At 40.7% G+C, this 23,706-nt stretch overlaps 3 protein-coding genes across 5 annotated transcripts; all 3 read right to left on the bottom strand.

The window, feature by feature from the left end:
- Positions 1-153: 153 nt before the first annotated feature.
- Positions 154-12,991, bottom strand: kcnn1b (potassium intermediate/small conductance calcium-activated channel, subfamily N, member 1b). Of its 2 annotated transcripts, none has more exons than XM_037113723.1 (10): positions 10,585-12,991; positions 7,574-8,704; positions 6,984-7,409; positions 5,769-5,864; positions 5,123-5,541; positions 4,798-4,939; positions 3,938-4,048; positions 3,643-3,770; positions 3,343-3,412; positions 154-1,810 (listed from the first exon to the last, which is right to left on the bottom strand). In XM_037113723.1, the coding sequence occupies exons 2-10, from the start codon at positions 8,687-8,689 to the stop codon at positions 1,523-1,525; spliced, it is 2,796 nt and encodes a 931-aa protein (XP_036969618.1). In that variant the 5' UTR covers positions 8,690-8,704; positions 10,585-12,991; the 3' UTR covers positions 154-1,522. The 2 variants fall into 2 exon arrangements, 1 of the variants encoding a protein (XP_036969618.1); XR_005077619.1 differs by having other exon boundaries at positions 1,739-1,810; positions 3,639-3,770.
- A 147-nt stretch (positions 12,992-13,138) lies between these two features.
- ccdc124 (coiled-coil domain containing 124) lies at positions 13,139-16,029 on the bottom strand. Its single transcript, XM_037113725.1, has 5 exons — positions 15,878-16,029; positions 15,126-15,303; positions 14,104-14,302; positions 13,853-13,958; positions 13,139-13,703 (listed from the first exon to the last, which is right to left on the bottom strand). Exons 2-5 carry the CDS (start codon positions 15,282-15,284, stop codon positions 13,499-13,501), a joined length of 669 nt encoding a protein of 222 aa, XP_036969620.1. The 5' UTR covers positions 15,285-15,303; positions 15,878-16,029; the 3' UTR covers positions 13,139-13,498.
- A 522-nt stretch (positions 16,030-16,551) lies between these two features.
- On the bottom strand, positions 16,552-22,266 carry cluap1 (clusterin associated protein 1). 2 transcript variants are annotated; one of them, XM_037115740.1, is made up of 13 exons: positions 22,129-22,255; positions 21,532-21,599; positions 21,322-21,433; positions 20,963-21,047; positions 20,540-20,719; positions 19,881-19,976; positions 19,463-19,546; positions 19,225-19,358; positions 18,857-18,998; positions 18,344-18,416; positions 18,151-18,261; positions 17,871-17,917; positions 16,552-16,876 (listed from the first exon to the last, which is right to left on the bottom strand). In XM_037115740.1, exons 2-13 carry the CDS (start codon positions 21,551-21,553, stop codon positions 16,700-16,702), a joined length of 1,263 nt encoding a protein of 420 aa, XP_036971635.1. In that variant the 5' UTR covers positions 21,554-21,599; positions 22,129-22,255; the 3' UTR covers positions 16,552-16,699. The 2 variants fall into 2 exon arrangements, with proteins under 2 accessions (XP_036971635.1, XP_036971636.1); XM_037115741.1 differs by lacking the exon at positions 16,552-16,876 and adding an exon at positions 16,912-17,640 and having other exon boundaries at positions 22,129-22,266.
- Between the last annotated feature and the right edge of the window lie 1,440 nt (positions 22,267-23,706).

Consider the following 23,706-nt stretch of genomic DNA (forward strand, 5'->3'; position numbering starts at 1 on the left):
ACAATTATTGAAAAAAAATGACCTGAGTGGTAACTTAAAAAAAGACAAGAAAACATTGACAGACTACTGTCTTTTCCCCAAGTTGTTTATTTGATGTGAACTGAACTAACTTATTTCAACCAGAAGTGATAAAAGAGGTGAACATACATGTGTATTTATTTGTGATGAAATGACAAATCATCAGTTACATCAACAAGTGACAATTTCTGATTAGACAATTTTCAGCACAGTTTTTTTAGGCTATAAATAGGCTTTTTTTTTTTTTTTTTTTTTTAAAAAGGAAATTTGTTCCTGAAGTCCACACCTTGGTGACCATATTGCTGGCTAAGGGCAAGGGCCTAAAATGTATAAGATATGTTTAAAAAACACAATGTGTGGCAGCTACAAAGTACACCCGTGACATCTCATTCATACAAACAGACTAAGATATTAATGTAGTATAGGCTAAGTGAAACACTGGGTTTCAGGACTATGAGTTCAAAATATGAATTAACTTTATTACAAACAAACATTTCTCAACAGTTGCCAACTTCAAAAATACTAAAGCAGGAAGCAGCAAATCACCATATAGACATATAGTTACAAAAGGAGAACAAATCAACCAATCAACCAAATCAAGATAACAATGATGTGAAAAGAGAAAAGGTACAGGGCCTTTGAAACAAGATGCTGCGTGAAATTAATGTTTTATCAAAAGGAAATGGTGCCCAGACTGCAATGTTTCTCCCCCTCTGGGCTTTAATGTGGCATTTGGCACAATCATAACGGTTTGGTCTGACCATCTGTTTTACATATTCATTTGTGGGACACGCCCTACTACACAACCTCAGCCATAAAGGAGAAGCAGCTTTTTCCATCACTTTCACTGCCAGTTCAGCGCAGGAACAAGACAGTGACTTGTATACTTCTAAGACGATCATTGATAATCAGCAATCAAAGCTGCCTTCATGAATATAACAATCTAGTAAGAATGTTTCCAGCTCCACAAAGATTAACTTTTTATTACATTTAGCAAATTAGCTGACTGGTGAGCGAACATATATAAGGCTTCTTTCAGGTGAGGTCTGTGAGCTCAGAGGTGTCCTTGAAAAAAAAAATCATTCCTAGTCCCTTTTTATGCTTGAATTAACATGATCAGAGTCTGTACAGGATAAGCTGTTTTAATCATGGATTTGATTGACATTGACAGTAACATTATAATGTTCCATGAAGCCAACTTACAAATCCTGTTCCTATATGGATCAAAAGAGGCTCTATGGACTTATGTTTGTGTACTTCTAGATGAAAAACTACTCCCTGGACTGACAAGCAGAGGAAATGGAGGAATAATGATCTCCCCTTCCTCAAGAATCCCCTAACCGAGGCACTTCCCTTTTCATTGAACCTGCTCAGTATGAGACAGCAGCTGGAACTCCCAGGGGTGAATGTGTGTAACTTTATGAATGTGCAGCAGAGTGCTACTACACAAAATCCTTCCCAGCATGAACATTTAAAGAGAAAAAAAAAAAACTCTGAGTGTGGCCTAGGAGCTGTATGGTGTCTCTGGTGTGGTGGGTCCTGGACAGAGCTGCCTGGCAGGGACTGAACAGCATTCAGAGCTCAGGGAGGATGACAGGAAATGGACTCGACAGGCCAAGTCGTCCAGGAAATCCTTTTGTAGCTTTGTTATTGCCTGAGAAAGCACAACGGGCAGCGACTGCACACTGAGAAGGATGGAGTCCAGTTTGTCCTCCAGAGCGACGATCCTCCTGTCCAGCTCCTCGCTGCGGTGCTGCAGCTCCGACACAAGGTCATACATCATGCTCTGAGTCTGGAAAGCAACAGGGAGGACAGTTCACACATCTGGAGTCCTTTTGAGGAGACATCACGGTCAGTGTGATGGGGGACCTCACTCCCCAATATCACACATTTTTTAATACAGATCATGAACACAGAAAAGATGCAAACATCTACTGGACCCTGGTGGGAAAATACAGTTATATCCAAGAAAAAGAAAGGCTAGGTAAAAAGGTGGGGGTTGTCAAAGCACTGGCATAGTAGAAAAACAACAGACGAGACATAAATTTCGTTAGGGTAAAATGTAAACTCCATAAACCTCATGATATGGTGTATTTATAGTAGTGGAACTGTGGGGCCTCAGTGAGTCCACTCATATATAAGATGAAGTGTAAGACCATATACATATGGAGAACTTAAACTGTCAGAGTCATAAATAAAACAATTAAAGGTCCAATTACTAAATGATATGCCATTAAATGCACCAGAAATATTAAAAATAACTATAGCCGTTAATTAATTTGTGAAATGGAACATAAAATGGTTTGAATTTTCTTTTGTTTTTATTCACCTTTGTATTTATACCCCTTATTCATTTATATTAATGTACTCATGTATTTGTATATGAATAAATTATAATAAATAAACACACAAAAATATATTCTTTTGTCTTTTCTCATTCCTTTTCTTTGAACATTTACAGTTAAAGTTTTCTTTGGACAGATACAGACAATGCTGTAATCATCAGTCCCCTGTTGTTCCAGTTAACGTGATTGAAAGTAAAAACCAATCAAATGGGAATTTTTTTTTAAAGACTGTGTGTTTTATCATAATAGTGATTTAAGGGCAACTTGAGATAATAAGCGAATATGGTGAAAACAACTTTTTTAGACTCCATGAGGACTAAAGATCCCTTAAAGAAATTAATCTGGAAATATCAACTTAGGTTACATTTTAATAATTCATTAATTCTTACATTTTGTTGTATTTAATGGCATATTCATGTATTTCTCTGGCTATTTTATTCATTTTTGATGTTGATTGTTTCAGTGCTCCACATGTAAGAGGTCTTGCATTTCATTTCATGTGTGGGATGGACTCATGGAGGGCCCACTGTAAACACACAATATCATGAAGACCTCAACTGAAAGCGCGATTACATATTACACTATTGTTTTTTAACAACATTTGATAAATTCTCAGAAGAAGAACACATTGAACAATACATAATTCATGAAAATGCAAATCTGCCAGATCACAGAGTCCTACTCCTACTTAAAGTACTTGAGGCATCAAGTTTGCACTTCACACTTGTAAGTGCTGCTAATTGCACCATGACTGACTTCCAAATGACGTGTGATGTAACAAAAACCTGCTTGTATGTTCATGTGTTAAACTCTGCTTCAGGGGAGCACAGAGACACTCTCTCCCCTCAGCAGATGAATGTGTGAAACTCTGCTAAAGACATCATTCCACGGTGAATGTCAAACATTCACGTGAGGTTAACAACGAACAGAAATATTTGTGCTTAGACAATTTTTTGTGAATGACACCTCAAATACAAACCTTGGCAACGTCAGCAACTGTATTGGCCTGATCAGTCAGTTTTCTCTGCTCCAGCTTGACTGCTCGCAGTCTACAAATGAAAATCAGAGCCAGAGTCACTTTTGTGCAAAGGGAAATAAGTGCAGAGAACAGTTTGTGCTGACGACAACTGAAGTCATAACCTACATAGATAAATGAATAAACATGTCAACAAACTGTATCTACCAATCATTATAATTACCAACATTGATAATGAGATATGATTGAGCTTTCTGTTTGTCTTAACACTGCACTCCCTGGCGATGACATATTCATACCTACTGGTGAATGGCTTGCAGGAATTTACGCTGATGATGGCGTACCCTGGCACGATCGACCTTCTTGACCAGCTTGGTGTTTTTGTAGATGAGCCAGGTCTCCCTCAACACATTGGCTGCAGTGTTTTTAATCTGGAGGACAGAACACCGAGCAGATGAAACTGCACAATAAAAATGTGGCAGATCATGTTTGTTTCATATTGTATTTGTTTTTTGTTTTTTTTAAATTCTAGTGTGGTTACTGTTAATGTGTGTTTAAAAAAAGTAAAGTTAATTTGTATGTGTGAGTGAAAAGGGACCTTTTTGTAGATCTGAGTATCCATCATGAAGTTATGGACGTGCTTCTCAGCCCTGGTGAGTTCTGACTTCCTCGCAACAACAGCGACCACTAAGGCTGTACAGCCTGCTCCCTGAGGAGGAGGGCACATCACAATATCACAATCATAAATAACATCGACTATATATATATATATATGAAATTATTGCATGAATTGCTAGTATACACTCCTTTATAGATTTCCAGATTATTGTGAATTATCACAAGGATGGAGCCCACATCTTTTCAGTCATCCCAAAATACTAATACCATGTCACCATGGCTGACATGGTATCCCTTACAAAAAATATATTTATTTGGATTGAATTGTGTAAATGTATTCAACACCTCCAGTTTCCACACCCATCTCTGCACAATATTCTTTTTTTAAGAGGTCAAGTATAGTGCCAGTATAAGAGTTTTATGTATATTTCGATGGTTACTGGAATAAAATTGTGAATTACAATTATTGTGGCCAGGGTGATCGGGAGTGAAATTTTTAAATATCGTCCCATATCTTGGTGTGACGACATTAAAAGTTTGTTCATCCCCATCATGTTTTGTCTAAAGTGGATGCTAGAATAAAAAAAAAAAAGTAAAAGAATGTTCTTTGCAGAGGCTAAAATGATATTCCATGCAGTTACGATAATCATAAATTATATATCGAGGTGTTAGGTAAAAATGTATGGGCTTTAGCTGTGGTGAATACACAACAACATTCAAATGCCTCATTTGATCTTCACATAATTTGCATAATTTTTATATAAATGATGTGAGTTTATTCACAAATAACAAATTATGTTTATTCTCTTTTCAAGGCCAGAGTTTGTACCGCAGTCTTACCATGATTCCTGTAAGCAGGCACACCCCCTTGCCACAGTAGGTGTGAGGGACCATGTCGCCGTAGCCAATGGACAGGAAGGTGATGGAGATCAGCCACATTGCTCCAAGAAAGGTACTGGTCACCTCCTGTGCATCATGATACCTGGAGAGAAAACAAACCTGGTTGTAACAGCAGGTGATGCAAGTCCTAAACACTAGAATATCCCTGATTTGCCTTTGTCAAAATGATAATGAAGATCAGTGGAAATACACAAACCTGTTATACTGAAGCAATGCAGCTGGTTTCTAATGTAAGAGAAGGTAAAAGGAAGTTTTAAGCTGATACCTCTCACAAACGCGCACTGTCCACGCTGCGATGATCCAGCAGGACACACTGAAGACCAGCAGGACCGTGCCGGGGCAGATTGTCATCAGAGTCTTCATCACAAAACGGGTGTCAAAGCTGATCTTGTTGAGCGCCCCGATGCTGCGGGAGGAAGCGTCCGTGAACAGCTTGCTGTGGAGCAGCATGACCCGGCCAATCAGGTAGAGGCGCATGAACATCGGCACAGAGAGGATGATGTCGACATCGGCGTCCGCGACCGATGCCGTGTAGCTGAAGGCCAGACGAGCGGTCCACGTGAAGACGTACTGGCCCGGGATCGGATGGATGGCACAGATGAAGAGCTCCAACACCACAAAGAGGATGCGCTCAAGGGTCATAGCTATCCTCCAGTCGTCTGCCCCGTTGTCCACCATGAAGAGCTGCAGAAAGAAGAGAAGACTTAAGGATGATGAACCCAACTGACCTCAATAGAAGAACAGGGACTGTCTTGGTGCGTGATGATGTTTTTCATTTAAACCAAAAGATAATTTAGCCGTTATCAAAACAGTAATCAGACAATTGATTACCCACTTTTGTGCCCCCAAATCAGATGAACCACGTGGCTGACTTGCACTGTAAGTTAAGTTCCCTTGATTCATCCACATACCTGAATCTCTCTTGCATGGTACAACACAATGAGTCCAAGAAGAACAGCAGTAGAGAGGCTGATCAGGCCTTTCAGTACATATGAATATATGGACTCCTGTAAGACAAAGACAATGGAAAACTTAATGGAAACTTCGCTCTCACAGTATCAGTGTCCGAACCGAACCAGTGTGAACAGATAAGCCGACCTCGCGTATTGAGGGCATGTTGATGGGACGGTCTGTTAACTACACAGGTAATTCACTTAACTTCATAAAGAGAAACGTCCTACAGAGCAACGTTACACGTCCAAACAAAATGAATGTAGTAACTGTAACTGTCTTTGGCAACTTATATGAGGAAAAAAATACAGCATATATACGTGGAGAAGCGTCTGTCCTCCTCGTCACATTTCTGCCAGAAAAATAGCGTCTGTCACTGGCAAAAAAATTTAACTCACCAAGTGTTTGCTGTAAAAAAAAAAAAAAAATCACTGCAATGGTCAATCCTCCGGACCGAGACTTCAGTGAACTTTCCCCCAGAAAACACCCTCCGTCCCCGTTAGTGAGAGAGTCAGACAGCTTCCAGTTTACTGATGGCGGTTATGTAATTATGTAATCTAGAGTGAAGAATGTAACTTTGTCACTTTCCAGGATGTTTGGTGGGTCAGGATCTCAATCACAACACATTGTAACAGCATCCATATGATTATAAACCGTCCGCAGGTTTAGACTGACAGGAGGGACACCTGGGAAACACCTTGAAAACACACCGACATCATCATCATGATGTGTACCGCAACATCTTTTTAGGAGCTGCAGCACCGGCTTTCTGTGTGAGTTACACAGCAGTTGGTCTTTAAGGCAGAAATGCTTCTTTCTGTGTTAACCACCATCGGCAGAAAATTGGCGAACGGCTGCTGTGGCGTTAATATGTCTTCTCCTGTGTGAAAGGGACTACTGGCTCCATCGTGCATCAATCATCCAGAGGCTGGCATGTGCGTGGCTCAGGGGAGGGAAGAAATGAACCTGAATGAATGTTCTCATCTGACTGAAGACAAAGTTCAGTTGTTGTTAGTTGGTCTTTTTGTCCAGAGTAAAAGGGGCAAGTGATGAAAACCTGATATACTTGTGCAAAGTGTACAAAATGCTCTACAGTGCGATTCATTTTTGCTCTACGATACTCTCCTTTGTACTGTGCTTTATAAATACAGTGAGTGGACAGAGGAGTACAGTACCTTGCTGTAATATCCCCTTGACAGCTCTGTCTCGATCACCATGACAATGATGCCAAACATCCCACAGACCAATGCGTAGTCGCTCAACTGTTTCCGCTTCCCAAAGAGAGCTTTCCTCTGACCCAGCCGGTAGCTAATGTCCTTGGTCTTCTTCTGTGGTACGGTGCCGTCCTCCCTGGTCAGGTGTTCACTGTTGGCCTTGCTGGAATCTTCTCTGATCACTTTGGAGAAGGCATCCTCCAGGATGGCGCTGTGAAGAAGCTGAAGAGGCTGCTGGCCTGAGTGGACATCTGCGAAACTGGACCTGGAGGTGCTGTGGCCGCTCAGGGATCGCAATGCCTCCCCATTGACTAAGTCACCAGTTTCAAAAGTGTTAGTAGTAGGTAGAGCAGTCGGTTTGGATCCACTGAGGTGCAGAGAGTTTGTCTGCAAAAGAAAGTTAGATGGTCAGTCAGTACAGGGGATGGCATCAAGCAGACAAAATACTGACTGCCAATCAGGGCTGAACTTTCTTTTTAAGGCAAATAGTGACAAAGTTTCCAAGGATTAACTTAAGATTTAAATAAACTTGCCAGGAGGAATTCAATTACCTGACATTGTCGCTGTCTAGCTCTCTCCTCCACTAAATCCTGGTTGTCCAGAGAGCTATACTGGCTGATGGAGAAGGACTGGACGCTTTTGTTACTGGCCGGAGTAGACGACCTCTTCACCCTCGGAGCGCTGGTTAGAGGTTTGTAAGGGAGGTGACGGCATTTGAGGACAACGGAGGGGTCTTCGGACTTGCAGGTTTGATCGCCACTCATTGAGCAGTTGGAGTCATGCGTTTGACATTGCTGCACAAGCAGTGGTTCTTTACCAAAAAGCTCTCTCCAGTTGACGTCTGCGGGGACAGCAGGCTGAGGGAGATGTTTCTGGTTTGTGTCGGCACATCCGATGGAGTTCAGAGGGATGTTGAATAAATTTGCTTGGCCCGCGTCTTTAAATTTAGAATGATCGCAAGGCTGCGATAGCTCCTTCCGACCTTCTTGCTCTCTGCACTGGAGCATGAGGTTATCCTGCGGGTGGTTTGTCGCAGGTTTCAAAAGATCCCTTTGGTTAGTTTGTTGTGGTAAAACCTGGCAAGTGGCTGGAGCTTGGGAGCACTGGGAGAAAAGCTGGGTCTGTGGCGAAGATGAAAGGCGTCTCTTGTTTGAAACTCTGGAGAGGCAGTCTTGGACCGTGCCCCGTTTGGAGTGTGGATGAAAACTCGAAGCGTCTGAATGTCGGTGCACATCAAGACAGGAACAGCCACATCGGTCGCTGTGGTTTGGATGTCCCACACTAGCCCCTGCTCTCTCTGCTGAGGGCGAATCATCTCCTACGCTGCTAACCTGGCCACAAAGCAGCAGCCAGTCCTGGTCACTCAGCTGTGACAAAGTCAAGTTTCGGGTTTTCAGTGGCGACATCTGACCTGAAACTGTTGGTGGACTGATTCCATTTGACCTTTCGTGGGGCGAAGATGAAACACAGCACAGACTCGTCTCCTGCGGGGAAGACGATGCTTCCACAGAGGAACCAGAGAGTCGGTCGTGTACCCCCTCAGGAGATTTTGTCAGACGTGACGGACCTCCTGAGGTGCAATGCGCGTGGTCCCCATCGTGGAAGACCTCACCCGTTGAGTCGAGGCGACGCGTTGCATTGGTGGGTTTAACTAAAATCAGCCTCATGGCATCACTGCAGAGCTGAAATGAGACCACATACACAGACCATTCATCAATTTCAAAGGTCAGGAAGGCAGTTCTGGAGGCAGATAGTTGACTGAGTCTCATTCCTAAGTTGTCAAATACCAACACTTTGCGACCCAAAGCATCAGTATTGAAAGACTTGGGAATAATTCTCTTCAATCAACTACGTTTCTCCAGAATTTCCCTCCCGACCTTTGACTGCAAAAAAAAAAAATGGAAAATGAAAAAAGAGCTGGATGACATGAACTAAAGATCACATTTTCATAACCATCATTAATAAATGTTAAATTTATAGCTAATTAAACTTTAGTTAATATTTATTTCACCGTTAACAAACAATCAAATTCTACAGAACTAATCATGAAGCGATTGTAAAAGTTTATATTTATCAGCCGCAGCTTTGAAATGGCCATCTACATGATGTTTATAGATGAACACAGTACCTATTAACCATTGATAAAGCATTATGAACATCAGATGCAACTCCAAAATAAATAATGTTTCAATTATTATTATTATTATTATTTGTAGTGTCTGTAAAGTCAGAGCTGGTCGTCCAGTGATCAGAGGGTCAGTATCAGTGTGTGAATGGGTGAATGTGACAAGTGCTCAGTCAGTCGACTGGATAAGTGCAATAGAAAAATTAGTCCTTTCATGCATTTCGTTGATTGATAATAGTGAAATAACTATTAAGGAAAATGTAAATGATATTTATAATCTAATAATGATGATTAGTATAAAGTGTAACCCAAAGATCCTGAAATGTACTTGGGTGCAGGATGTTGTGATGTTGCTGAATGATGTGCACACTTTATCCATTAACTCCATTTCTTTCCTCTTCCTCCATGAACAAGTCCTGTATGTGAAGGCCAGGCTGGAGAAAGAGCCCTGACTGACCAGTGCAGAAAAAATGCCTCAAATTTCTTTTCTTTTTAATAACTCTTACGCAAAATGTTGTCCTCACAGGCAACAAAAGAAACGTGTGTTATTTTGCTTTAGAAATAAATAGTGTTAAACTATGACGGGGCTTTTTAATATCTGACTTTTGTCTGTCTTCGGCCATGATAATGACCTTTGTTTGATGTGAATTGTTCTGAAAAAACAGTTCATTCAAAGTAAACATAACAGTTGGTTGTCATTTGACTATTAATACACTCCTGTGCTTACTTGTGGTCTGTTTATTCAGCTATGGCAATGATTTGGTAAATCTCAAACTGTGTGTTCAGCTGGTTTTGAATGTGAAACACTCTGTCAGAAGCAGATGTGACCACCCTCCGCTCGTGGCTCAGAGATGTACACTGATCATTTTGGAGGAAAGAAATTCATAATTTAGAATCATTAAGTGTCATTACGCTAACGGTTTAAATTGAAGCTTTAAGGATGTAGATGTTATTTTGAGTTTTCTGCTATTTTATCATTTTCACTGTGACGCAGCACTGACAGTGATTATCTTACAACCATCAAAATAAGTTTTGAGTTATCCTTTTATTTCGTAAAAACTCTCTTCCCGATACAATGTATGAGAGGACTGAGAGGCATTCTGTGTTTAATTTCTAAAGTGCAGCTAAAAAAACAAAACAAAACAAAAAAAAGGGAATATAGTGACATACTGCAAATAAAGATTGACCAAATGGTGCCCTGTCAAATTAACTCCAGAGTACATATAAACATTAAAAAGAGAACAGTGTCAGAACTTATCCTTTATCTTAACAGGCTTTACAACTTAATTTTCTGTGAGTGCGAATCACTTTATAACAGAGTAACCCTCTTTTGAAATATAACCCCTCGGCTGCAGATAACATCTGGATTTTTAACTTTCTCCTTGAAAAATGAAACTAACATATAAACAAATCATCACTTCTACTGGTGATCCTTACCTTCTTCTTCCATATGTTATTTCCGTCCAAACTTGAAAAGGCAGGTTGCTCCCGCTCTGCAGATCAGAAGTGTTTAGATGAAGAGGAGCAGCCTGAGTGGGTGTTGGACAGCGGCTTGCCTCCTCCCAGTACGGACACTTGATAAAGGAGCTTTGGAGACGCTTTCCTTTGAAAGTAATGATTAGAATTCAACATGAAGAAAGAAAAGGGCAGCAGCAGCTGGCCTGGTAAAGGGTTGCCATGCAAATAGACAGGGAGTGGGAGGGTGCAGTGACAGGTTTAAATGCAGAAGAACAAAAAACCTGTAACATCAGACCAGAGTTTTAAGGCGGAACATCACACGCACAAGCTCAAAGAAATCTCAATAAATTGGGAGTGGGCTGATTGGTTGCTAGGGGAAAGAAAAGGGACTGGTTGTGTGCAACGCAAAAAAACTTGTCATTGAAGCTCTGCAGTTCAAAGGCCGTCGCACAGTCTCTTATCTCCTCCGCCGCAGCAGCCCGACTGGACAAAGGTGGTCTTTTTAAAAATCTGGTTCTGAATGGATACAGCCAGTGAGTGCTAAGCCTCCTCAGATGTGTCTGAGATGAAGCAACAAATGTAACATGAATAACTAGCAATAATTCTACTTTAAAAGATTAAAATACAACCATTGATTTTTAAAATATAGGATGAAGTCCATCATCTCAGATGTACAAAATCTGCATTCGGTCTGCAGGAGTGGTGGCTTGTTTTTTTTTTTCTTTTTTGTGCCATTTAGAAAGACAGGAAGGCAAACAAGAAACAGGTCTGATGCCTTCCAGTGAAGTGTGAAGTACATGTCATTTAAAAGACTTATTTCAAGAAACATAATTGCTTTTTTTGATTATCATCCAAAAAACGGGGGCTGCGAGTTCCATTTATTATCATCATTGATGAATCAGTCATTCATTTTCTTGATTAGCTGATTGTCTGGGCCATGATGTGTTGGAAAATTGTGAAAAATGTTAATTAATGACTTCCTCAAATGTCTGGTTTTGTCCACCAACCCGGAGATATTCAGTTTACTGTCATAGAGGACAAAAGGAATCCAGAAAATGTCCACACTTTAGAAGCTGAAAAATGTCTCAGAACAATAATCAGTTAATAACTAGCAAATAATCGACTAATCGTAGCAGCAATTTTTTTTTACATTTATACAACATTTAAAACGTGTAAATGGGCACGCTGCATTTTTTTCTTGTAATTTTCAGGCTGCTGTAAGAGCCTTATTTTGTTGAACCCCACTTCCTTCATAACACCAGTTTGATTTGATTGTTTGATCTCATTATATATATAAACATTTCTTAGATTAAGGCTGCTAAAGCTCAGTTTTTACTCCTGCTTTCTGTCTCTCTCACTGGCATCAGTCAGACCTACAAAGCCTGCAGCTTGCTGCCTCAGCAGCTCAGTATATAAATGTTGCTGTGCTGGAGAAAACCTTTGTGACCAATGGCAGCGCTGGACACCACTGCTGGCCTTATAAATGAATACAAGCTATTTCAGAAGCAACAAGTACAACCATGTTTGTGTGGAGCACATACAGAAATAATTCTGGAAATGGTGGATTGGATGGCAAAAGCAAACAGGAACTATGTCCCTAAGGTGTTAATTTTGTTGTTGCAGTTAATTGGATCAGAGTTGTTTTGTTTTGGCTACTGGAAACATTTCCTCGGAAAGCAGCATCCGACCCGGTTCTGCGCTTTGTATTAATTATTTTAAAAACAGACACACCACGGCACCAACACGGCACTGAGTGTCCTCTGTTTTCAGTCAGTCACCATCCATCCGCTCTCATTTCACCAATACATTTGTGCAGATAATGAGACCTTGAAGTCTGCTGGAGCAGATAAGGGAGGCCAAAGGCAGCCACAGTTTGAGGCCTGGAGATGATCACAAAAAACAAAACAAACATATTCACAAATCATATTTGTTGTGTAAGCCTGATGAGGGCTGTACACAAAAAAAACCCAACAACTTGTAACTAATAACGTACTGAAGAGCATCTGTCAGCCTGTAAATAACAGCTGAACTACTCCTGTATTTGCTCCTGTAGAGTTATCAGGCCAAGAAGTGCCACTTTCTTTTATTGGTTAAAGTTGATAAACCTCTACTTGGAACAACGCCTTAAAATACTGGAAGGAAAGTAATCAGCTAACTTTATCTTGTGAAAATACTTGAGCTTATGAGACAACAGCCCTAATCGGCGACCAAGACCGTCACATTTTACATTTGTTGCAGTTAACCGACTCTCTTCAGGAGCATCTTGGGTCCTTGTTTACTAGCTGATAGACCTGATGACAGGAAAAAACATCTTAGTGGGCAAACATAGCACATTTTAAGCAACTACTTTAAATTTACCAATATTTTTGCTGATGTTAGTGATTTTTAAAGTTTTTTTTTTTTTAAACTCTGTCATGTGATTTTCAGAGTAAGGATCGTACAATGGAAGCACCTGGCAAAAAATGTTGACTTCAGTGTGTATGAGTCGATTTATGTGCCTTCTTACAACAAGGGAGAAGCAACAAGAGATGTGTATGATTGAGTGGTGAACTTTAATAAGTTACTCTCAAAACATCTGCTCTCCCACCTCCCCAGAAGTGCTAGAGAAAAAAAAAACAAGATGTTATCAAACTTATTAGATGCTTAATTTCTTATTAGAGGCCACGTGCACAGACATGATGATCAGTTGTGACCTTGATAAGGGAAAATCAGCTTCTCCTTTCTAGTGAGTGAACCAACAAATCTGCGTCCTCTGGACCTGTAGAGATTGTTTCTGGGCGGCTCTCAGCAGTAACGCTCATTTTTAGATGAAATGATTCAAATTTTTCAATGGAAGTCTCCAATGTGCATAGGCAGACAGTTCTCAGATGGAGTTTCGGGGGAGACAGTGCATTCATTTTGAGTTGTAGGAGGCAAAGCGTTGGTTCAGGGGGTTCTCTGGTGACTTCATCCACTCTTTCTTCAGCAGTTGCTTCAGCTGAGACAACCTCATGTTGGGGTTCTCCTTTTTTAGGCGAGGCATGTTGGCCTCCTCATAGGAAGCAAACGCTGCTTTCATCCTCCGCTCTGGGTGATGGTCCAATTCCTCAGGTCCAGTGCTGGAGACAGGGAACAGAGGGATGTATCGAGGGATTGTTAACATTCCCATGTTTTGTAAGCCTAAGAATCTTAAACTGAACCCAACATCAGAGTAATTACAAGGATGATCAGAATTCACACGCAGTATGAACGGCCAACGCATCAGTACCTGAGCACAGCGATGGCGTCTTCTATTGTCCTGGCTTCCACAGCTCCCTCATCAGGGATGATTCTGTTCACGTTCTCCTCCAGGGGAACCTCCAGGTGGCTCTTTTCTGTAGGAACACAGTTTACAGGGAAGATGACAAAAGAGGTGCCATGGAAAATAAAATTCATTGATTTCAACCGCACACAGACTTCATCAGACTGTATCTTAATCTAGACCAAGTATTTTGTCGTCATTATCAACCTCAACTTTACCTTTCGGCTTTATTTCCTGATCCTCCTGCTTCAGTCGCTCATTCTGAAGCACCTCGTCAATCTGGGCACGAGTCACTTTTCCTCCAAGTGCAGCCTCCTTCTGGGCTTTGCCTTTTATCCTGGCAGATTCCTCATCCAGAAGTCGCTGGTTTTCCTTCTTCCTCTCCAGGAGCTCAAGCCTCTTCTTCTCCTTGTCGTCCTGCAACGACAGAGGGTTTCATCATCAGACGTTAGTACTTCTGCTACAATCTGTAAAATCTGCTGTTTTACAGGAGTTCAGCTGTTACATGCATCATGGCATATGCAATCTTTCACCATTCAGCAAGCTTTGCTAATCTGCCCCTGACATCACTGGGGATAAAGACAATGCCGTAAAAACTACAATGCTGAAAAAGAAATGTATCACATGTTAAGCCCACAGAAGACTGCCACCTGTAGTCATACAGTACAGTGTGTCCAGTGCAGTAGGTAAAGCTAAATAAATTCCCCTCTCTCAGAATCAAGCATATATACGCTTTTTATTAATCCAAATCTTCCAAAAATGTTTTAGGTCATGTTGACACCATGAAAAAAGGTGTTCTGACACTCTGCCCCTCTCATGTTTACAAATGACGTGGCCAAAATATTAGACACACCCCATAACATCACTGCAAAGCATACCTCAATTACAAACATGTCTGACAGTGTAGGAATCAAAACTGAACATTATCATCTTTGTAAAGACAGAATTTATGGCTCTGCTGTTGTAATGTCAAGTCAAGTCAACCTGTCAAAACTGACACCTGATCCCATCTAGACTTTAGACATGAGGATGTTTGTGCATGATAAATAAGAAGCCACACGTAGCCTTCCTGTCCAGAGTGTTGTGGTAATCCTGATTTTCTGCCTTGTCATTTGTTTCTCAATCACAACTCATACATATGTTTGAAGATGTACCTGCAAATCATTTAAGTCAAACAAAGCTGCACAACTATGCAAAAGCCACAGCTGACACACGAAACTGCCCTGCAGAGAGATCTCACCTTTCTCTGCTCTTTCTTGAGTACATGTTTGTCAGTCTCCTGCCACAGAGCATCCTCTTCCTGCTGCTTCTTGCGGGCGTCCGCCACTGCCTTGGCGTCAGCCTTGCGGGCTCTGGCTGTGGCCGCCTTGGAGTTCTCGCCCTGGAACTTCTTTGGCATCCCAACAGCTGCTCTTCAGCTGAGAAACAAGAGCAAAATCAGAATAGTTCGACTGGCAAGTCACTTATTAAAGGCTGGTGTCAAATAGTGATATAGTCTATTTTTTTCTATATATAATTTGCAATTTTGAAATTAAAAATACAAAAAGGGCCTTTGTCAAAGACTTTGATTGGTGTTTATCACATGTAAATTGACAAAAACAAACGATGGACAATGTGCAACATTAACTTCCTATAACGTTTGCATAAGATAACGCAAGTCAATGCTGCCTGCTAGTTATCTACCAGAACCAGCTTACCTATCAGTGTGAACATCTGGGTTAACGAACACGAAGTTTAACAAAACAGGCGACTTGGCAAAGAAGAGTTTCTTTTTAACTAAACGTTAGGCTAACTGAATTCTGTGAAAGGGGCTGCACATTGTTTCAGTTGTGCTTGTCAGTGTAGCTAGTTAGCTCTAGCTAGCTGATGTTCGCCAGAAAAACAAGGATGGTTTCCTTGCCAAACAGCCGGCCTCTCAAAATTCAATATCACCGACGTTTATCTAAGAGGATAATGAACACAACATGCAAACGTATAAACATGGTTACATACCAGTATGAGAGGAAAAACTGGTCGTAAGCAGTCGACAACTGACTGTTGTTTCGAAGAGGCATCTGCCACCTCCTCTCTGAGAGCACCGCGCACTCTGATGACGTAGTGCTCGATCAACGGTGAGACATTCTACTTTTTTAGTCTTTATACTTGACTTTAGAGATATAACTGAATACTATTAGTTTATCCACATTGATATCTCAATATCAAGAAACGTATTTTGTTCAGTTTAGCAATATTATTGCTTTTTAAAATGCAGCGAAGCATTATTGTTGCCAGTCAAGTAATATTATGTCTCAGACAGCTTCACGTGAATCTCAATCTCAGGTCTGTTTGCGAACACATCTGCCTCATTGTAAGCTACCATCGAGAAGTATTCATTAACTTTGTTATTGCTTCATGATATGTTTCAGTCTGAATTTCGTATTGTTTTCATCTAAAAGTCACTGAGCATGTCATCAGTACAATCCTCCTAATTTCTTTTACCGTCATAGAAAATATATATGTCATTAAGATACAAATTTTAAATTCTACCAATTATTTTTCTAAGGGCCTAAGCAGAGTTAAAATTAAGGCTACTTTGCACAAAATCTAAACACTCTAAAACGTCTAAACATTGAGGTGTGGATTGATTGACCTGAAAGAAAATAAAATTTTCATACATCAAAGAGGAATAACATTTCAAATATTTTATTAAGGCAAACAGTTTACACATACATTCAAAAACAGGAACTATATGGATGTTTTACAATGCAATAACAACATGACGGAACACGATAAATACATATTTCTGAAAACTAATGATGGTCTAATGTGTGTCATTCAGAAGTCATTGTCGCTCTCCTCCATCAGAGGCGGTCTCATGCCCCCCCTGGAGGGCCGGGCACCTCTGGACACTGGTCCCTCCAGACTGTCATCTTCCAAATCCTTGCTCTCCTCCTCCTCTCCTTCTTCATCTTCCTCGTCATCCTCGTCCACATCGATCTCGCTGTCTTCAGTCTGAAACAGCAGGGACACATAATTATGACAATTTAAACAAAACGCTCATAGTTTTAAGAATCAAATATTAAACACGTATGGTCATTTTCACTTTCATGGTCAAATAGTCAATACACAGTGTGGAACTACAACAGGAACGGACATTTTTTCATTCTAACTAACTACTGAACCAACTAATTTCTTACAAAAACTTTAATTGGGCAGGAAGATCTAATGACTCATTCACCTCTTTGGCTGAAATGAAAACACACTCTGTCCCGAACTAATACGACAGTGAATTATTGAACTGGGACATGTCCACCTTGAGCCAGATAACTACAGGGACCAGTGAAACCATTTACTTAATTTAAAGGAAAAATCCATCCCAAACATCTGCATTAAAACATCTGCATGAACGTTTCACACTATACAGCCAAAATGCTATTTAAAAGAGACAGAAATACCAATTCTTTAGATGCATCAAGACAAGGGTAGAGAGGTTGTGACTGTATCCATGCTTGTATTGTTCTATGATGCAGAAAAATAGTCATATGTTCTTTGTGTACTTTGAGAGTCTTACATGAAGAAAAAGAGTGCAGAAACTGTTGCAAGTCTGCAAGCTTTGGGCGAACAAACCCTACTTGAACAAACAAACTTGAGGGTGGATTTTTCCTTTAAACACACAGATGTTTGAGTAGTGGACTACATCCCGGTCCTGCACAAACCTTTCCTTTCCTTTGTTTTTTGGCATGAGGGATCGACCTTCTGGAAACAGCTAAAGAGGGCTTTTGAAATACAAGTGAATAACAGAGAATGGCAAATTATGGAATAGATTACAAGCTGGAACACCAAAGGGATGTGAAATGTTTTTAAATATTTAAGTATACAGCATGTCATTGTGTAGCAAGAGACTGCACAGGGGGCGCCATCTTAGGTCACTAGGAGCAGAATCAGCAAAAAAATACAAGAATCTTTCAGAAATGAAAAGGAATCTTGCATAGATGTTGCTACTGACCTCATCACTATCACCTCCCTGCATGTTCCCGATAAACCGCGCTCTTTCTATGGTGCAAACAGAAACAACACTCAATTTATGTGAAAGAAGGCTGTTAAGTTATGTGAAATTTGATGCAGCGCATTTATTTTTGAACTGCAGATATACATCAAATCAGAAACATAACAAGCAAAACAAAAGGGAGATAGCTTTGTCTATGATTAACTTAAGTCTTAGCAAATATTTCCAAGCAATTAATAATTGATAATAAAAAGAACACAGCTGTCCCTCCACTCTGTACCTGCCATGATGCCATTTCGTGTGGGCCGTGGCTTCGAAGGTCGAATCTCTTCCATATCACTGTCTGATCCTTCGTCCTCGGGAACATCCATGTCAGAGTCATCATCTTTCACTGCAGAAAACATATTTTGTTTGAATCATAAAGAAACCTCAAGATCATGTGACTATGCTTTGTTTTCACAGTGTTGTCTCACAGGAACTCTTCATCAGATCCCTCTCCTCCTCTCTTAGCTTGTGCTGCATCATCCTCAGGGTGTTTTCAGCCTCCTGCAGAGGAAAGGAATGGACAGATGCATACAGTACAGCCACAATGAAGAGGGCTGGTGAGAGTATGTATGTGCAAACTTTTGTACATCAGTCAAATTCAGTCAGCTGCACAGAGTGTCAAGAGACACTTTAGTGTAGCCCTAAAACAATAGTTTACCAAAGACAAAACATGAGAAGAGGAAAGATTATGCTCTCTTGGTACCAAAAAATGAGACTCAAGTGACGGTAAGTGTTTTTTTTTATATTTTACATTTTTACATTTTGTATTTTTCTATGTTTTTATAACCCAGTTTCACAGACAAATATAGGTCTCCGGGTTATGCATAGGATCACTGAGACAAAGTGTCAATGTGCAAAATCACAAATAAAGTGTTAGTTATATACAAGCAGTTTCACATAAAAACATTTGAGAATCAATGTTCTATTAATCATACACACACCTCAAACCTCTCCTGCTCCAGTCTGTGGTACTCATCCAGCTGAGACTCTAGAAAGCAGAGGTTTCTGAACTTCTCCACAAATGTTTCATACTGCTTCTGCAGATCTTCCTCAATCTTCTCATATTCATCCATGAAGGCCGGCCTATAAATATGACAGGAACAAAAAACAAGCAACATTTTTCTGAGTTTTTGTTCCAAGACTGAAGAAAATAGTACAACTTGAATGACACAAGTTTTGAACAATGTGTGCCAATAATTCAACTAAATATGAAGCTCATTCCCATTTACTCCATACTTTGTTTTGATTCATCAAAAGTACTGTAGGTTAACTCTTATCTGATACCTTTCATGTTGTGAAAGTGTCTTACCTGACACTCTGCAGTGTCTGGAGCCTCTTTCGATTCCTCTCCAGCTCCTGTTTCTTCTTCTCTATCTTGTTGTCCAGACTGGTTTCATCAGACACAACATTACCCAGCATGTCTTTGGTCTTCTCCACACTTTCCTTCATAATGAGCACAAAGTCCATGGTTGTAGATTCAGTGCCATTTCATAGATAAAGACATGTCCTGTGTGGAAAAAAATCATGTTTTCAGGACAAATTCATACCAAAACCTCCTTGATGGCAGCTCTGAGGGCTTTTTCAGTCTCGTTGATCTCCAGAGGTCTGGCGATGGCTGCAGTTCTCATTTCCTGTGGGGACATTAAATATGAGTTAACTCCTGACCACCTGTCTCACTGTTACTGATGTTTTTTCAAATAAATGGCATTGTAATTGAGTGACTGTTATCATCCCTGCCGAAAAACAAAGCTATCCCCCTCGTCAGCACAAATGTTACTTGATGGACACTAACAGTTGTATGTCAGATTAATCTTAAATAATGTTGTCTTTTGAAGAATAATGAGATAACTTTCTTGGGTAAGGGTTAGGGCGCATCGTTTCTTGACTATGGTTTTATCAAAACATATAACTCAAGAAAAATGGAAACGAACATGAGTGTCGGTTAATATCTGTGTTTTCCCTCACCCTTAGGTCCACCTCTTTTCCAAGTAAATCAAACAGAGATGCTCCTTTAGATGTGACCTCAGATGCCAGCTGCCGAGCAGTTTTAAGATCTGAAATCTAAAGTGAAGACAGAGCAACACTTTATCAGCAAATCAGTTTCTCTTCTGCCTATGATTTGATAAAAGAAAAGGCAAAACGTTATAAGTATAATCATTCAAAAAAAGGTCAATGGAATTAACAGTTATTTCACTTTTAATTAACAATCAAATGCTGTATAAACTATTTATTAAGCAACTGCAAATGTTTATAAATGTTAGTCGTAACTTTATAAAGTTCATCCAAATAATGTTTATAGATGAACTTAACACTATACAATACTATACTGTACAATATTTGTTTAACATTGACAAAGCTGTGGCTTTAAATTAAACAATTGCTTAAAAAGCATTTCATTGTTTGTTAACAGTAAAATAACTAGCAAATAAAGTGTAATTGACTTCAACATTACAATTTATTAATAACAGTTATCATAGAGAGTTAAGATAGATTTAAAAAGGAAGGGAAACAGTGAACAAGAAATTAATAAACATTAATAAAACAAAGGAAATCTGCTTAACTGCACAATATATGGCATTTGCTTTGTTTTCAACATAACATACATAACCCTTTGATAATCTCACCCGTGAGCCGAGGTCAAACTTAAACTTGCTGTTGTCCTCCTCACTTTGATCTCCCAGCGCCATCTGCTTTGTTTTCATCGCACTGTACAGCACAGAGGTAATCTTCAGCATTTCTTTCACTGCATAGCCATCGGCCTGGTAGAGACGCTTGGTGTTCAGCTTGATGTGAGCTTTGGTTGCCTGCAACCACGGGAGACACTGGTTAGGACGGACTGACCAGCAACAGTATCAACCACAGGAGACACTGGTTAGGACGGACTGACCAGCAACAGTATCAACCACAGGAGACACTGGTTAGGACGGACTGACCAGCAACAGTATCAACCACAGGAGACACTGGTTAGGACGGACTGACCAGCAACGGTATGCTTTCAATAGCTAATAGTAATCTGTACAACATGTAAAGTTAAGCAAAGACGTCACCATAAACTGGGCCACGGCCTTGATGAAGAATATTCTGTCTGACTCTGTATCAACATCAGTGGGGATATCCATCTGGGGCTCATATCTGCATGTAAAGGAGAAAAAAAGGAACAGAGCCAAAGATGAACAGCAAAATATATTACAGTATTCTCCATTTACATACATGATTTATTTACACAGGTTTTGGCTGATCCAAGTACAAAATAGATATTTGATCAAAACCACAGGGCAGCTTAAAACCAAAGTACAGAACAAGAGTTAATGTACTGAGCTGAGTAAAAATAAGAAACCATTACAGATTTCTGAGATTAGACTTTACACTTAAATAACCTAGACTTCTGTTTTTAGTTCAAGTATACCTCTTTACAAGCCATATGAGGATTTCTGCCACTAAAGTGAAGTTTGGTGTTCTGAAGTTCTCCATCGATATCAGCCGAGGATAGCCCAACGCCCGCATCATCTCTGTGAAATCTGTCAAATTGTGTGTTGACACAAATCAGATTTCAGTTTGGTTAAGAAATTCATTGTTTAAAGAATACAGCCGGGAGCAGATAGCAAGCATCACTTACTTCTTAAGTCTCTGAAGGACATTTTGACCTGCAGGAAGAGTACAGCAAAACATGCACTGGTTCCTCTTCTGACAACAAAGGAGAGAAGATATGTTTACAGATAAACAAGCTACAGACTCTGAACATTAGTGTGTATTTTCGTTTGAGTCCGTTGAAGGAAAGCATCAAAGGTTTAATAGCTATGTTGAATAGACTGTAAACTACTCACAGATAAATGTGTTTTTAAGTTACATGAATACAGCTGACTTCCATCATCATTTTAGGGTGGTTTAAGATACAAAAATATCTCCATGCAAAATAACAGAACCACTAGTGATTTATGCTAAGGCTAACTAAAATTTAAATATAAAAAGAATAGTGAATGTGTGTGTGTCAAGGTAACGTCAGAACTCTCTTGCAGAGTTGTCACTACATAGCTAATAGCTAACTAGCTAGCTTGTGGCTAGATCGACCAAATCAAAAAGCTAAAGCCTCTTGTCACTGAACGTAAATAGCAGGTTAGCATGTCAACTACAAGAAAATATTTGTGTAAACTACCCGATCAGCAGGTAGTAAACGTGACATATCGTGTTTTCGGACCTAATAATGGTTTGTTACCTGTCGATGATGTTTCTGTGCTAGCTTAGGGGTTCGTTCTCTCTACCAAGGATGGTCCCTATGGCAACCGATTCTTGCTCTACGGAAGCTCAAAGCGGCCAGATGACTGTGGCGTCAGCTCCATCTGCGTTTTATTTCTGCTGCTGATTTGGGCACATTTATGAATGAACTGACGTAAACTGACGGCTTTGGATTCACCAAACGTAGCCAAAGTGTACCTCAACACAGGTCTTAAGAACATGATGTGGGCGTTTCGTTGTTGCAAAGTTTGCTGGAAAACCACTTGGGGAAGTTTACAGTACTTCTTTTAGCAAATCATGCGCAATTATTATCTTGATCTTACTTTTGTTGTATTTGGCTCTTGTGTCAGCATTTACTCCTTTTATACATTTCTATCCTTTGCATGTTGTGGTTTTTTTTTAAATTTGTATTCCTATGTTACTTTAATTTTGAGCATCCTGTGGCACAGGAATTCTCTTTGTAGTCAGCAATAATCTATGCCATCTGACGCTCCTGTGCTGTTACTTGGATAAAAAAAAAAAATTTTTTTCTTCTTTTTATATGAAACGGCGCACTCCGTAATTGTGAGAGTGCCTTTAAGTGATTAAAGGGCTGATGCATACTCTTCTACCACTTTCTTTCACTGGCGAAGGTCCACAGTGTGCGTGTTGACGCAGCAGTGCCTGTGTCTGGCCGCAGGGGGGCGACACCCCGTCAGCCTGCCCCTCAGAGGTCTGTCTGTGGGCTGCACTAACGCAGAACATGATGGAGCAAACTGGTGAGCCGCCTCACAGCAACAACAACCCGGCTGGTAATGAACCTCCTCCCGCCTGCGGCCTCCACAGTAAACGCCTGAAAGAGCTGGAGAATGCCGCCCTGCAGACCACTTTAATATCGCGGATGGAGACGGAATCGGGGGCGGACGCCGGGAGCTGGACGGAGCAGCAGCCCGGGGAGGACGAGCAGTCGAACGGCTTGTCCTTGAACCACCGGCCGGCCCCTCCGCAGCTCAGCGCGGACGCCGAGGAGGAGGAAGCGGAGTCTGGTGGAAACGTCGCCAAGGAGCGGGTCGAAGAAGAAAGGACCCTGACGGACCATTTAAACAAACGACTGCTCTCCTCGTTTCTGGAGAAGCTAAACGAAAGGGACCTGGCGCTTCCTGGTGTTCAGCGCCTGGACTGTGCCGTAGCGGACGAGGACTCAAACAGGGCCGCAGATGAGTGGTGAGGCACCGGGCTGAGACGCAGCAGCAGCAGCAGCAGCAGCAACATGGAGGTGGCTGAGGGATTCAGGACCAATGTGCACAGAAGCACGATCCCTCAACTTTAAAGACAGACCAGTCAGGCCTAACGATTGATTCTGGAAGAGAAGAATGTCTGGAAAATGTTATGCGTACTTTTGTATAAAGACAAAGCGTGAATGATTAAGGAAAAATGCAATAAATGACCATCATGTAATACGACGTGCTTTTTGTACTCATTGGTTTCATGTGTCTGGCAGCCATAATGGAAGTGTGGCAGGCGTGTGTGTGTTTTATAGTGGCATTCAGCCATCAGCAGGTGTCAGTATACGCCAGCA

The sequence above is a fragment of the Acanthopagrus latus genome, chromosome 11 (genome assembly GCF_904848185.1).
Source record: "Acanthopagrus latus isolate v.2019 chromosome 11, fAcaLat1.1, whole genome shotgun sequence".
Taxonomy (NCBI): Eukaryota; Metazoa; Chordata; class Actinopteri; order Spariformes; family Sparidae; genus Acanthopagrus; species Acanthopagrus latus.

Excerpts from the sequence above, each read along its gene's own strand:
- kcnn1b (XM_037113723.1), bottom strand. The coding sequence starts at position 8,689 with ATGAGGCTGATTTTAGTTAAACCCACCAATGCAACGCGTCGCCTCGAC. Across the intron at positions 4,940-5,122 it reads ACAGTGCGCGTTTGTGAGAG|GTATCATGATGCACAGGAGG; the intron begins GTATCAGCTTAA and ends TTTTCTCTCCAG. Across the intron at positions 4,049-4,797 it reads GCCTGCTTACAGGAATCATG|GGAGCAGGCTGTACAGCCTT; the intron begins GTAAGACTGCGG and ends CCTCCTCCTCAG.
- ccdc124 (XM_037113725.1), bottom strand. The coding sequence starts at position 15,284 with ATGCCAAAGAAGTTCCAGGGCGAGAACTCCAAGGCGGCCACAGCCAGA. Across the intron at positions 14,303-15,125 it reads TCAAGAAAGAGCAGAGAAAG|GACGACAAGGAGAAGAAGAG; the intron begins GTGAGATCTCTC and ends CTGTCGTTGCAG. Across the intron at positions 13,704-13,852 it reads GACGCCATCGCTGTGCTCAG|CACTGGACCTGAGGAATTGG; the intron begins GTACTGATGCGT and ends CCCTGTCTCCAG.
- cluap1 (XM_037115740.1), bottom strand. The coding sequence starts at position 21,553 with ATGTCCTTCAGAGACTTAAGAA. Across the intron at positions 21,434-21,531 it reads GTCCTTCAGAGACTTAAGAA|ATTTCACAGAGATGATGCGG; the intron begins GTAAGTGATGCT and ends ACAATTTGACAG. Across the intron at positions 18,262-18,343 it reads GGATCTGATGAAGAGTTCCT|TGAAAGATGATGACTCTGAC; the intron begins GTGAGACAACAC and ends TGTTTTCTGCAG.